This window comes from Cheilinus undulatus, linkage group 8 (genome assembly GCF_018320785.1).
Source record: "Cheilinus undulatus linkage group 8, ASM1832078v1, whole genome shotgun sequence".
Lineage (NCBI taxonomy): Eukaryota > Metazoa > Chordata > Actinopteri > Labriformes > Labridae > Cheilinus > Cheilinus undulatus.
In genome coordinates this window covers 35,104,339-35,119,992 of record NC_054872.1, presented here as the reverse complement: position 1 = coordinate 35,119,992, position 15,654 = coordinate 35,104,339, and the positions used below count along the sequence as shown (strand labels likewise).

The 15,654-nt window shown below is 38.2% G+C and overlaps 2 protein-coding genes across 2 annotated transcripts; both read right to left on the bottom strand.

Moving 5' to 3' along the window:
* Positions 1 to 292: 292 nt before the first annotated feature.
* Positions 293 to 1,389, bottom strand: LOC121513759 (apolipoprotein A-I-like). The gene is made up of 3 exons (XM_041793712.1): positions 1,294 to 1,389; positions 1,003 to 1,153; positions 293 to 874 (listed from the first exon to the last, which is right to left on the bottom strand). Exons 1-3 carry the CDS (start codon positions 1,331 to 1,333, stop codon positions 502 to 504), a joined length of 564 nt encoding a protein of 187 aa, XP_041649646.1. The 5' UTR covers positions 1,334 to 1,389; the 3' UTR covers positions 293 to 501.
* Positions 1,390 to 13,245: 11,856 nt separating this feature from the next.
* Positions 13,246 to 14,195, bottom strand: LOC121513760 (apolipoprotein Eb-like). The gene is made up of 3 exons (XM_041793714.1): positions 14,146 to 14,195; positions 13,876 to 14,026; positions 13,246 to 13,745 (listed from the first exon to the last, which is right to left on the bottom strand). Exons 1-3 carry the CDS (start codon positions 14,183 to 14,185, stop codon positions 13,394 to 13,396), a joined length of 543 nt encoding a protein of 180 aa, XP_041649648.1. The 5' UTR covers positions 14,186 to 14,195; the 3' UTR covers positions 13,246 to 13,393.
* Between the last annotated feature and the right edge of the window lie 1,459 nt (positions 14,196 to 15,654).

The window sequence follows — 15,654 nt, the reverse complement described above, 5'->3', positions numbered from 1 at the left end:
ATGGCACAATGGAGGGCTTTCAGAGGAAAACACAAGTAAGTGATTTATGGTTCAAAAGTTATTCTACTTTGAATTACGTGTATCTTCTTCTAAGAAGTGTTTGTGAACAGTGTATGTGTGTTTTCTGCTGATATGATTTCACACAAATTTATTGTGTAAGTGTGAGAAAAGGGTCAGAGATACATTTTTGTGTTATTTTTACATACATGACAAGAAACTCATTTAACCTCCCAGGTCATTAACAACATTTTTTTCAAAGTGAAACTTAATTTGTAAGTAAAATAATTGACTCTCAAGTTGCCATTGCTTTTATTTTCATCAGACAAGAACAGAACACCATTAGTGGTCAAGATCTCAAATGTACTATTCATCAGTACTTAAAACTTACAATATATTAAAAGGTTATCAACTTTCAAAATGTGTTAGCTGTACTTTCACATAAGCAGTAAGTAGATGTTTGAGTCAGAGAATGCACTCATTTGATGCCATCTCTTCCTGTCCTTACTCAGATGGAGGCTGACTCAGCGGGTGTTGAAGGAGGACTGCGAGGGAATAGATCTGTTCCTGTATGTCCTGGACCACAGGTTCAAGTTTTTCCCTCAACATTTCAGCATGAGGAGAGGCCATATCCCTCACCTGTTCAGCTCCCTCCATCAGCTTCATTTCAGCCGCCTCTGCTATGGGCCACAGTGAGTTATCAACCTCTGGATCGGCTCTGCGCTTTGAAGAGGACATAAACCTGTCTACACTGCGAGCAATTCTTATAGCCCCAATGATTGCATGACTAATAATGTCCTTGGTTTTTTGGGGAAGATGGTCCCAGGCTATGTTAACATACTGCTCTACCACTTTGGCCTCTTCTTTCAAATGGACACTAAACAAGAGAATGAACAGAGACATAAAGTTTAGTCCTTATTTCTGTTCTTGATTAGAGTTTGCATGTTAGTTTTTTTCAACCACAAGCCATCCTAAGCATGTCTCCAATATTCTCTTAAGACCTACTTCAAACTCTGTCCAGTGTCAGTCTCCATGAACTGCTTGATGGTTTCATCTGTTGCATGGGCATAGATTTTCACCAAGTCCCAGAACATATCCCGAAACATGCTCAGCTTTGACTTGGGTTGATCAGCATGGTGGAGGTCGCCATTACAGCCTGTTGGATAGATGACAAATATTTAAAATACATAACATTTTGTAGCCTACAAGCACCCATGTAGTTTCTTTTCATGAGCATACCAATAACATTTTTTCAAGCTTCCCCAACAACTAAAGGAATCTTCAAACCATACCCACCAGTGAAAACCACAAAGATTAGGACAACAAGGACCTTCATGGCTCCAAGGTAGTGTCTTTTCCAGTCTACCTAGTTGTGCTTGTGCCTAAGCGGTGATACTCTGTGGTTTATATTGTGAGGCAAAGTCCAAATGCCAGTGCCTCGCTGTCGCCTGCCCATGCCCTGCGTTCTACCTGCCACACAAATAAACACATCGTTAATCACTGTGTTTGAGGAACACAGGGCGTGATTCAGAATAGGGTTAGAGTTAGGTTACACAACAAATATCAGTTTGATCATTATTATTCCATCAAATAAATTGTTAATTTGGGGGCCTTAAAGTGTCTAAAAACTCAAAAAAAACCTTCCAGACCATTGTCCTTCAGTGAAAGTTTACGTATTTACTGGCTTTGTGCAGAGGCTGCACAGGGGTCCAAACAATCACTCAGGGGACTAAGTAAGAGCTATGTGTATGAAAAATCAGTCCACATATGCATCATGGCGAGATGTAAAAAAAAGTCTCATGGGCTTATCCTCTGAAATGTAGAGGAAATTTACTTCAGACAATTTTTGGTCAAATTTTGGTGTTTTTGTGAAACTTACAACTTTCACATTTTGAGAGACTAGTCAGAGGAATTTAATTTAATCAAATTCAGTTTTTTTCCATCATTCTAGACATTTTGGAGATCAAAAGTGTTCATCATGTGTGGGGGAGAGCCCAGTGGCCAAAGCTGGACAACTTCTCTACGTTTTGCTGTGTGTAAGGACCAGTAATTCCAAACAACATTTCAGTGCCTTTGTCAGTCATCACCAAACTTCACACAGACATCACATCAATTAATAAATTTAAACATGTTGCCACAGCACCCCCTTTTGTCAAATAAAAATTCTTTTCCCCCACAAATCATTTTAAACATTCATCCTCCAAAGTATTTCAACTTAGGCAGCTGATCTGGGTTCTGTTGATCATAACCACACCTACTAAAAAGCCTCCCAAATCCCAACAGGAAGTCAAACAGCTTTGTTTTTATGTCAAAACAAGGTTTTGTTAATAGTGATAAATGGCTGAAAATGATTGCAACTTTTGTTTACATTATTCTGTGTCATTCATAATGTCCAGGCAAGTTAACAATATGACGCTGAACATGCCTACATAAAAATATCTTATCAGAGCGCCCAGTACTGGCAACAGGAAGTGACATATTAGGGCAGTTTGTTAATTCTTCCCTCCAGCATTCTTCTTAATTTAATATTGAAAAAAATCTACATAAAAAACAAGACATATAAGACACGAAATTCAAGAACTCCTCCAACACTATCTTTTTCTTTGAAAATTTTAAGTATGTCCTCTTAATTTAAACTGAAAGAAAAATATTAAAATACGTGATAAAACTATTCATACAATGCAACCTGGCTTGACATTTTACTTTAAAAGTTACAATGATTTTCTCATTATTTAATATGATATATAAACAAAATAGACTTGACCAGACGTTATCATTCATTTTAGAAATAGAAAGAATGTCCTCTTCATTTGATATTAAAAATTATGCATGAACAAATTCAAAAATAAATATACAGTGTGACCAGACGTGATCTTTTATTTTTAAAATTAGGGCACCGACATTGCCGTCTCCTCCCGGAGGTATGAATGGCAGAGGTCTGTATCCAAGAGGTCTCCGGGCTTCAGCTATACACTCTTGACATTAAAGGAAAAACTTGCAAATTCAAGTTAAACAAGCCCACAAAAGTATAATACTGCCCCTAAAGCACAAACTGGTTTAGATTCATGCAGACTATGACATTACTTCAACAAACACCCAAATACACTTTTAGAGTGTAGTAGAATATGTATTTTTAAATTGTATGAGTATGGATGCCTGAGGGACTCCACAATTCACTGTGGGATAACTAAAATAAGAAATTGACACATCAGTTATAAATTTTAAAAAGCCAGAGCTGTTCCATTTACACTCTTACTTGTTTCAAACTAAAGAAAGATTTTGTAAATAAAAGACATACTCTCAAGGCTGTTTGATTTTTATTTCCATAATACAGGCAGGGAAAACAATACAAGGCACTAAATACAAATTTCGTATCAGCATTCTATTCTTTACACACATAGAGAAATGTATGCACCTTTCAAACAGGTGAACCTCTGTTTCTCAATAACATGGAAAGTTATTAAGCCCTTCCTTCAGTTCTTTTGACTTAGTTTGAACCCACCAAAATGTCATACAGGCCAGTGAGTTGAGTCTGGACCTGATTGGCCATGGGGTCCAGGTTTTCCCTTAGCTTTTCAATGTTGGGAGAGGCCATCTCCAATACCTGCTCAGCTCCCTGTTTCAGCCTGCTCTGGACTCGCTCTGCCACAGGTGCCACTGTCTCAGCCAGAGGCTCGAGCTTTCTCTTGACTCTGATCAGCTCCTGTTCGACTCTCACTGAGATCATAATTGCCTCATTCAATGCATCCTTGGCCACTGGAGGAACCTGCTTCCAGACTAAATCTGCATAGACGCCAACAATTTTGGCACCATTGCGAAGATGAGCACTGAACATGAGTGTTAACAGGAAAAAACAAATAAATTCACATGTCAGTTTCTTGTTTGGATGATTGTGTGTCAGTTACCTTCAACCTACAACTACATGATATTTATAAGTGTTTATGACCTACGTCACATCCTGCCCTATTTCAGTCTGCTGGATCTTCTCTAAAGTGTCTTTAGCTGTCTGCCTTGCTCCTCTTACGTAGTCCCAGAGTGCATCAGTCAGCTGATCCAGCTTTGATTTTGGCCCATCAGCATAGAAGAGGTTGGCATTACAGCCTGTTGGATGGAAACAGGAACAGTTGAAATATTATTCATTAAAAGGAGAAACAGTTTCATTTTAATCAACAGACAGACTGATTTATCAGACTCCTAATGCATTATTCATTTTTCTATCATACTCACCAGTGAAAACAGCAACAACAAGCACAACAAGGATCTTCATGGCTTCTTGGTGAGTTTATCTGTAACCCTAGCTATTACAAAAATTCTTCAGCTTATATCGTGTGCCAATCAGTTAAGATCCCAAAGTCCAGGGGCCAGTGCCCTGTTGTCACTTTGCGTCACCCTGCCCTCTTTAATTACATCTAGTTCCACATAGCTCAAGCACACTGATCCAATCTGTCCTTATGTCACAGTCCAGCTGGGCGCCTTACCGAGTATCTGCTGCTGTATCATCAGTGGTGGACAGTAACAGAAAATTTAGTTGATCACTGTGCTCGAGTACCTTTTTAGTATATTGAATTAATAACACATAAAGTTTTAAATAAAACATATGAATTTTAGAGTATTTGTAAGGTATCATATTCGTAATTTATATGGTATGATGCAATGCTGTCACACAGTTTTTAGCAAATAGCATATTAAAGGCTAAATGTGGATATGCAGAGAATATTGGCTTAAGTGTGTTTCACTTGTGCAAAATGATGACATGTTTGTCAATGAAGGACTGCAAGCCAGCTCATTTTTTGCCTGCTTCTTGTTCTTCTTTGTTCGTTGTTTAAAAACTGTAATCTAACACTTAAAAGCATGAATGCCACCTCCTTTGGAAGGTAATACTGCCATCCATAATTTGGGACTTATACTGTTACATCTGTTTCTTCCTTGTTGCAATTTGGTGGGTCCCCACAGGTGGGACTTCTCTAACTGAGTCAATAACTTCACTCATGGTGCAAAAGTGTCTAATGCCCAAAGGCATTCTGGGAAAACTCTGCAGATTAAGCAAACACCCAGGTGGATCTGGTGCACTTTACCTAAGCTCATAGTTCTACCTGCAACTCCAAGATGAAATAGCCCACAAAGTACATGACCACCTCTAAAGCACAAAACTGGTTTAGATTCATGCAAAATATAACATTACTTTTAACCAACACTCAAATACACTTTTCGAGTGAAGTAGAAGGAAATAATATAGATGGTCTAAGTATGGATCCCTGAGGGACTTCACAACTCACAGTGGGATAACTAAGAAATGTTAACAAACAGATCAGAGTTGTGCCATTTACACTCAAAGTTGTTGAGTCAAAGACAGACTCTCAAGGCTGTTATGCTTATAGTTTTCAAAGACCAAAAAGTAGCACTAGATATGAATTCCATATCAGTTTTCAGAAACTTTATACACATAGAGAGATGTATGCGTCTTTCAAACAGTTGACCTTCTGTTTTTTTAATGATATGGAGAATTACTGAGCCCTTTTTTTCAGTTCTGTTGACTTAGTTTGAGCCCACCAAAGAGTCAAACAGATCAGTAAATTGATTCTGGACCTGCTTGGACATGAGCTTCAGGTTTTCCCTCATTTTCTCAACATATGGAGAAGCTATCTCTAACACCTGCTCAGCTCCCTGTTTCAGCCCACTCTGGACTCTCTCTGTCACCAGTGCCACCGTCTCAGCCAGAGGCTCAAACTTTTTCTTGACACTGCTGAGCTCCCGTTCAGCACTCAAAGAAAGGCCGTATGACGTTATAACTGCCCCATTCAATGCTTTTTTTTGGCCACTGGAGGAATCTACTCCAAGGCTAACTCTGCATACAAGCTGGCAATGTTGGCACCATTGTGAAGATGAGCACTGAACATGAGAGTGAACAGGAAAACAGAAGTTAATTCACCTGTCTTTTTCTTGTTTGAAGACTTATATGTTAGTAACCTTCAACCTGAAACTACATGATATTTATGTAACTAGAAAAGCACTCAGAGAGCGCAGACCTCCGCCATCAGTCCTATCTACCAATAGTGAAGAATCTTTTAAAAACATCCCTGGATCCAGACGGTGATCTGGATCACTCCCAAAATCTAATTCACCGATCACTCCCTCCCCGGTGGGGTGGAGACACGGTGAGGCAAAGTGTTGGCTTGCTACGTGTGGACTGTCATGGTGGAAGCACCCATGGTCTCACTGGATGACTGAAAGTCATGGCAGAGGGTGAATATTCCTCTATTCCCCCCAGCATTATGAGTATTCTTGCTACAATTCGCTGTCTTTCTCTCTGTTACTCCCGACTCGTCTCCTCGACTGGGCGTGCGTCTTTCTCTACCCTATAAACTCCAAAATTTTGAATAGAAATACGCCAAAAACATGCTGCTGTGATTGAAGTTACTCATGTCCACCATCTCCTGGTGTAAAGTGGTAACAGCGCAGACCTCCACCATTAGCCCTATCTCCCAATAGTAAAGAATCCTCGAAAAAATTCCTGGATCCAGATGGTGATCTGGATCTTTCCCAAAATCGAATCAGTTCTTCTTTCTGCCATTTCTGGCATTTCCTGAAAATTTCATGAAAATCCAATCCAATCAATAACTTTTTAAGTTATGTTGCTAACAAACAAACAAGCAAACAAACAAACCCACCCAATCACATAACCTCCTTGGCAGAGGTATCAAGTGTTTGTGTATGATCTACGTCACATCCTGTCCAATCTCAGTCTGCTGGATCTTCTCTAGAGCATCATCAGCTATCTGCCTGGCTCCTTCTACATAGTCCCAGAATGCATCAATCAGCTGGTCCAGCTTTGATTTGTGTTCTTCAGCATAGAAGACGTTGGCATACAGCCTGTTGGAAGGAAACAGGAAAAGATGAAAGATTGTGCAAAACAGCAATGACAAGAACAACAGGGATCTTCATGGCTTCTTGGTGAATTTATCTGTTGTACCTCTATGAAAAATATTTGGCTTATATTGTGTGCCAATCAGTTAAGATCCCAAAGTCCAGGTGCCAGTGCCCTGCTGTCACTTTGCCTCACCCTGCCCTCTTTAATTACATCTTGTTCCATGTAGCTCAAACACACTGATCCAATCTGTCCTAATGTCACAGTCCAGCTGAGTGCATTGAGGATGAGCATACATCTATTCCTCCCAGCATTGTGAGTATTCTCGCTACAATTTGCTGTCTTTCTCTCTGTTATGCTCTGACTCGTCTCCTCAACCAGGCGTGTGTCTTTCAAACTCTATAAACTCCAAAACTTTGAATAGAAACACACCCAAAAACTGCTGCACCAAAAACTGCTGCTGGGATTGAGGTTACTCATGTCTGCCATCTCCTGGTGTAAAGTGGTAACAGCGCAGATCTCCACCATTAGCCCTATCTCCCAATAGTGCAGAATCCTTAAAAAATTCCTGGATCCAGGTGGTGATCTGGATCAGCCCCAAAATCTAATCAGTTCTTCCTTATGCCATTTCTGACATTTCCTGAAAATTTCATGGAAAATCTATCTACAGCTTGTTGAGTTATGTTGCTAACAAAGGAACAAATAAACAAACAAATGAACAAACAAACCCACCCAATCACATAACCTCCTTGGCGGAGGTAATAAACTCCATAACCTGAGCTCAACAGACCACAGCTGTTGTAGTCAAGGCCGTCCATAAAGGGGGATAAAGGGGATAGCTTTCTGGGGTCCAGCCAAACTGGGGGCCCATGGAAGTCAGCAAAATCATGGTCAATTGTAAAGTTAAGCTGTAATAACTATACATTATTCTTAAGCTGAATAATAACCACCCGTATCAAAGCAACAAAACATGATTTAACTTATTTGTGCTTTAGTACAATGTAGACTTTTTCAAAATGTAAACCCCTTTTATTAAAACAGAATTACCATTTTACTAGTGATGTTAAAAATGTAGACGGGTACACTATTAGGAAAGTAATATCAGATTTTATAGCAAGGCCATAATGTGTATAAATGTCAGAATGCCAAAAATGAAATAGAAGAAACTGAGACAACTTTTTTGGAAATATAGTGAATAATTTAATAATTGTAAAAAGAGACAAAAATGGGTGAAAAAAATGGGGTTAGATGGCAAAAAAGAATGAATATTTGTAAGATTCATTTATTCAACCTTTATTTAATCTTGAAAAAATCATTGAGGGGGCTCCCTCATTTTCAATGATGTTGAAAGTACATCCAATAAACAAGTTACTGGATCTGGTTCAGTATTGATTATGAGACTGATTTAACAGAGATGTGATATAGGATGGCATATTACCAAGTAAGGCTTTATAAATGAATAAGTACCAGTGCCTGTCATGTCTTACAGTCAGGGGTGCCCAGTCTACCTTTTCATACAAAGTGCAATGAAGAGTGGAGTAACCTTCACCAGTAATGAATCTGAGGGCTGAGTGATAAATGGAGTCCAGGGGTTTGAGAGTAGAGGCAGAGGCATTTCTATAAACAACATCACCATAATCTAAAACAGATTAAAAGACAGCTTCAATGATACGTTTCCTGCTTAGCAATGGGAAGTTAGTTTTATTCCTGTAGAAAAATCTAATTTTTTGTCTTAACTTGCTGGCCAGGGAGTCAATATGAAATTTGAAGGTGAGTTTTTGATCCAACCAAATACCAAGACATTTATACTCAGATACTCTTTCAATGTTGTGTCCTGTTAGAGTGGTGATGTGAAAATTATTGTCATTGATGTCTGTGGCTTTGGAGAATAACATGAATTTGGTCTTGCTAGGATTGAGAACCATTTTTAAATCATACAGAGCGTGTTGTAATTGATTGAAATTTTGCTGAAGGGTTTGAATGGCTGAGTGTGGGGTATTGGCAAAACAATATGAAATTATATTATCAGCATAAAGCTGGGTGTTACAATCTATTATAGAGGATTTGATATTGTTAATATATATTATAAATAATATAGGACCCAATATTGAACCTTGCGGTACCCCTTTTGATAGAGGCAAGCACACAGAATGACAATTATCAACAACAACACATTGATCTCTCTGTGAAATGTAGTCCTGGAATCATTTACAGGATAGAGAGTCAAAACCAATTTCTTTTAACCTTTCAAGGAGCAGGGAGTGGTCAACAGTATCAAAAGCTTTAGTTAAGTCTACAAATAAAGCAGCACAGTATTTCCTCTGGTCTAACTGAGAAATTATATTATTTGTGACAGATGTGACTGCGGTGATTGTACTGTGATTTGTTCTAAAACCTGATTGGTGTAGATTTAATACATGATTACTGGAGAGGAATGATTTAATTTGATTGTTTACTAATGATTCTAAGATTTTAGCTAGACAGGAAATGGGACCGATAGTTATTGAAATCAGTTTTATCCCCACCCTTGTGCAGTGGGAGAACATTTGCTGTCTTGCAGACCTGGGGGAAAACCCCAGTTGAAATGGAAAGATTAAACAAATGCGTAACTTTCTCTGCAATAATTGATCCACAGAGTTTTAGGAAAAAAGGATCAATTTTATCTTGGCCAGCTGTTTTCCTGCAGTCTATATGTTGAAGTGTGCCTCTGACAGCAGAGGAGGTAAAGGGCTGCAAACTAAATAGAGGTAGGATTTGTGGAGGGAGCATGAAACAGTGGCTGACTGTTTAAAGCAGAGCCAGAGTAAATGGTATCAAACTGGTTACCAACAGCAGCAAAGTGAGTGTTTAAAGCTTGGCAGATCTGTTCCGGTTTGTCTATGATACAGTTATTATATATAATACATGAAGGAATAGATGACATTGGGTTATTTTTAATTACATTAACAGCTTTCCAGAATTTTGATGGGTTGTAATAAGCATTCGAAAAAATTTCTATATAATAATTAGCTTTGGCTTTCCTCAATGAAGAGGTTCATTTGATGGGTTAAAAGTTGCAAAAATTGGCCAAAAGTGGAATAAATGGCAAAATGGGCTCGAAGTGAAAATTATGGGCAAAAACTGGGGGAAAACTGAATGAAAAAGTAGCCAGAAATTGACATGAATAGGCAAAATGGGCAAAAAGCAGCAACAATTTTGTTAAATGTAGCCAAACTGGCACAAAAAGTGGGAGAAATGGACAAAGAGATGTTGCAGAAATGGACCAAAAAGTGGTTAAAAAGTTTGAAATTAGAAAAAAAGAGTGGCCAAAAATGGCAGGTGAAGTAGGCAAAAAAAATTAAAAAGATGATGAAATGGGCAAATACTGTCAAAAAAAAAAAAATCAAAAAACTATGTCTAAATATTGGCAGAAAGGTAGTAATGGGTAAACATAGTAAAGATAAGATAAAAGTGGCAGAAAATGGGCAAAAAGCAGCACAGAGGGGTTAAATGTGGCAAGATGTGGCAAAACTGGACTGTTTCTTTGGTGTTTTTTTTTTTACTGAGTTGAACCTATCAAGCTCAGATTTTGATTTCACAAAAAGGCCTTAATACTTGTCCGCAGCACTGATATGCCACATTAAAAGATGCCTCACTGATGTTGAGCATTTTGATATCTCACAATTTGATACAGGAAGATGACCTTATTCTAATATAAAACATCTGAGTCCACTTTCACATGTATGATCAGGGTCTACTCCTCTTTGCATTTTGTTGTGGAAGCTCTTACATTATATGTCCCATCTTCTTTGTATAATACATAATAAATATTGTTCCTGCTCTGATCATCTCTACGTATAAGCAGCTTGCTTTGTCATAATGCCACCTTCTATTGATTGTCAGTAGTACCTAATATACAGTACAATGTGTTCTTTTGAATTTAATAAGAGTTCTGAGAGGATCAACATAGTCTCCCTGCCTTGCTGCAGCACACTGCATGGGTTGCTAACACCTAAGTATTCCAACACACCCTTACATATGCTGGGGTGCAAGGGCTGTTCAGTGCTGCTTGCAGCCATAGTTTGTAATTGCATTCAAATTATTTGACAGTCCTTTCTTTACCTGCAGAGTTTTCCATAATTCCTTTGAGCATTAGGAACTTTTGCACCATGAATGAAGTTACTGACTCAGTTAGAGAAATTGTGTCCGCGGGGTGCAAACACAATACGCTGTGGATGGTATACTGAGCATGATGGGAGAGGACATCCTGGTTCAGTGTTCACCATTCTGTACAACTTACATTCACTTAAGTTGACCTACCTTGAGCAGTACAAATGTGCAGTACTAGGATATGTGATAGAAATAAGGTAAAATCAGGGACAAAATCAGTTTTGACAAAGCTTGAAAAGTTTCAACTTGCTTGGTTTTACAGTGTATGATGAAGTAAATAATTGAGTAGGAGTCACTGTAAACTTCCACCCCAATTTAAGTTACATTAAAAATGTTTTATTGTCAAATTAATAAATACATTTTACTTAAAGGAACTGTGTTAATACAACTTCATTCAAGTTGTGAAAACTTAATTCAACTGTATGTTACCACTTGAAGGAAATGATTTATGTTTCTCCAACAGTACTCTTTTTTTCTCAAAAAAAGCTTCCAGGGTGTTTCTGTCCCTTTCAAAAAGGAATATTGTCTGGGTCTGAAAATCGACACAAAAGCTACATCCAGGCTGACACTGACAGGCTTTGTTTACTGGCTTGCAGTTCAACTAAACTACACCTGAGGCTTCTGCCTTATTCTTCTCAATTGATGCACATTAGTCAGGTCATTCTTAGACCAGGCACAAACATTTCCTGTTGAAGCTTTCAAGATGTATCTGCCTGTTGACAGACATGGAATCTGGCAACTCTGCTTTGCACTGTGACTCTGACACAGTGTTGATAAAATGACCTGTTTTGATTTTTGATTTTGATTATTTTTTTTTAGCTTCTGAACACACATTTTGTTTTTGTTTCACACAGTGTTAATTTTGGCAGCCATTTTTCATTTTAGTTTTAGTTTAAGTCTTTAAATGAAATGCATTTTAGTTTTAGTCCCATTTTAGTTATTTCTACCCTTTTTAATTTTAATCTAGTTTTAGTCGCCAAAAATCGAAACATTTTAGTCTAGTTTTAGTCCATAAAATTTCCTCATATTCTAGTCTTTACTTTTCGTCCCAGCATTTATTTTCTTGCCTAACTTAGGTACCAAATCATGGTAGAGTGTTCTTTGCACCCTGCCAAACCCTGGGTCCCTGCTTTCCACAACTGAGAGGCAGAAGAGCTACAGATGCATTGCATTTTGACAGATTTACCCACAGTGGAGAAATATCACAGATTTTGAATGTCAGACAAAAACTAGATCACATTTTAGTCTTGTTTTAGTCATTTTCACAAAAACTAAACTTAGTTTTTGTCAGTTTTAGTCATCACAGATCTATTTTTGTCAGTTTTTGTCTAGTTTTTGTCATGGAAAAAGGCTGTCGATGAATAGTTTTAGTCATAGTTTTAGTCTACAACATTAACTCTGGTTTCATACACACTAGTAAAATCAGCAAAGATGAGCACAACAAGGATCTTCATGGCTCTTAGTTGACTGTATCCGAAAGCCCATTTGGCAGTACTTTTAAATGGTCCAGGTGGACAGTCTTCCTATAACTCAGCCTCACCCTGTTTGTATTGTACCTTTAGTATGATCATGCAGGGCTACATGAGAGTGTACAAATAATCAGCATTTGAAACAAAAATATTGTATCATATAATCCTTAGTACTCTTGTCATTTTGATCTTGTATGTTTTGGTCTTTAGGTGAGGAACTTCGTTTGTACCATTTTAATGCCAATACCAGTGAGATACACCTTGAAATTGTGGCTCCTGCTTCCTTCAAATGGCACCGATTTCCTAAACAGTACTACTTTTTTGTCCCGTCTTTAACAGTTTCTTGGAATCAGTAGGTCTCACCTGGTGGGTCTGAGGTCAAAGTGGGTCTTGGTGCTGTTATCAGTGGCTCATGAATGTATGGGGTTAATGAGAATGATAAATGGTTGTTTCTTGTGTTTATCTGATGATGCATGGAAGCTGCATTAGAGATCAGACATGTACTTTGTTTTGTCCAAATTCATGCCATGATAATGAATCAGTTTAGATTATTTTTTGGAGTATTGGTTCCATTGTCTTGAATGACAAAACCAGCAATTTCTAAAATTCAGTGTAGGTTAACTATCAGAAATAAACAGAAAAGGACACATCAGATATAAACACAAAAAGGTCAGAGGTGTGCCATTTACAGTGACAAGTGATTCAAATTAAAGAAGCATTTTGTAAATGAAAGACAGACTCTCAAGGCTGTTTTGCTCTTTTATTTCCACAATATAGGAAACACAATGCATGGTACTTTATACATATAAAGAGATGTATGTTTAAACAGGTGAACTTCTGTTTTCAATAACATTGAGAGGCTTGACTTTAGAGGACATGATTTCCTTTGATGCCCCTTTTCAGTTCTATTGCCTTAGTTTGAACCCACCAAAGAGTCAACCAGGCCGGTGACTTTAGTCTGGACCTGCTTTGCCACTGGCTCCAGGCTGTCCCTCAGCTTTTCAAAATATGGAGAGGCCATCTCCAACACCTGCTCAGCTCCCTGTGTCAGCCCGCTCTGGACTCTCTCTGCCACAGGTGCCACCCTCTCAGTCAGAGGCTCGAGATTTCTCTTGACATTGGTCATCCCCTCTTCTGCACGCAAAGAAACTCCATAAAGCAACATTCCAGCACCTTCCATTGCGTCCTTTGCCATTGGAGGAACCTGCTCCCAGGCTATTTCTGCATACAAGTTAGCAACTTCGGCACCATTTTGAAGACGAGCTCTGAACATGAGAGTGAACAGGAAAAAACAAGTAAATTCACATGTCCTGTTCTTATTTGGAGGATTGTATGTTATTTACTTTTATTCTACAACTACATAATATTTATGTAATGTGTTTGTGTATAACCTACGACACATCCTGTGCAATCTCAGTCTGCTGGATCTTCTCTAGGGTGTCATCAGCTGTCTGCCTGGCTCCATCTACGTAGCCCCAGAATGCATCAGTCAGCTGATCCAGCTTTGATTTGGGCTCATCAGCATAGAAGAGGTTGGCATTACAGCCTGTTGGATGGAAACAGGAAATATTATAGTTGAAATATTATGCATGAAGCATTTTCATTTTAATCAACAAACCTTTTTTCAGACATCTAATGCATTTTTCATTTCTCTATCATACTCACCAGTGAAAATGGCAGTGACGAGCACAACGAGAATCCTCATGGCTTCTTGGTGAGTTTATCTGTAATGCCTCAATAAAAAAATTCTTCAGCTTATATAGTGTGCCAGTCAGTTAAGATCCCAAAGTCCAGGTGCCAGTGCCCTGTTGTCACTTTGCCTCACCCTGCCCTCTTTAATTACATCTTGTTCCATGTAGGTCAGATACACAGGTCTAATCTGTCCTTATGTCACAGTCCAGCTGAGCACCTTACCCAATATCTGCTGCTGTATTATCAGTAGTGGACACAGCAGGTTTAGTTGATCACTGTACTTAAGTACCTTTTTAGTGTAAGGTAGAGTACTCACATTACTTTTAGTAGTAACAAGTTACATAACATATTAGTTATATAGTTTAAATTTACGTAATAATTTATTTAGTTAATTTTCATTACAGTAATCAGGGTTTTTTTTTTTTTTTTTTTTGACTTTTAACTTTTGATATCCTAGCCTTTACCTTAACCCTTACCCAAACCGAAATAGAAGTTTAATCCGATTTTATTGCAGATGTTTTAGCTATTTTAGCTTTAGTTTAAACTACGCTGGCCAAGTAATTAACATTAATACATAAGTTAGCTTTAGCAACATGAGCTTTAGCAATGTAGCTAAAGCTAACTTTACTATGTAGAGGAGGTAGCTGCTCGATGAGTTTAGCTTTAGCTGCATAGTTACATAGCTTTCACAGCTAACGGAGCTATGTATGCTAAGCTTGCCAGGTTAGAATGTTTTCATGGAGGACCAGCTTTATTCCTCTAAGCAGACTGTTTCCTTGGCTTTATTAAATGTTTTGTAAACAGGTATTCAGGTCAGGTTTTTAACATTGACTTCTGGTATCCTACCCATTACCTTAATCTTAACCTTAACCCTGAACAGACGTTAAATCTGATTTTATTTCAAAAGTTTTAGCATGTGCATTTTTACTCCTTAGCACAGATTGATGTTCATTTTCTGGAGCATTCCAGTGGAAAATTTTTAAGCCTAAATTTTCTTTCATACTCACCATTAAGCACAGCAAAGACGAGCACACCAAGGATCCCCATGGCTCTGAGCTGAGTGCATCTAAAAGCCCACTTAACAGTAGTGTTCTGGTGTTTATGTTATGCAGTAGTGAGATGGATGGTAAAGATCACAAAGTCCAAGTGTGCAACCTTGTTATTGCCCACCCTCCCCCTGTATGTACTGTACATTTAGTATGATCAAGCAAAGCTATATGAGAATGCATGATTTAGAAAAATTCTGAATTAAATTAGGGATGCAACAATAAACTCTGTTTGTTTCAATTGCAAAAACCCTGGTACTCTGGTGTCTTAATCCTGTATGTTCAAGTCATCAGTTTAGGAACTTCATCTGTGCCCTCTTAATGCCAGTACCAGTGAGATACACTCTAAAACTGTGACTCATGCTTCTTTAAATGGCACCCCTTTTCCAAACAGTACCACTTTTTTGTCCAGTTATTGACAGTTTCTTGGAATCCA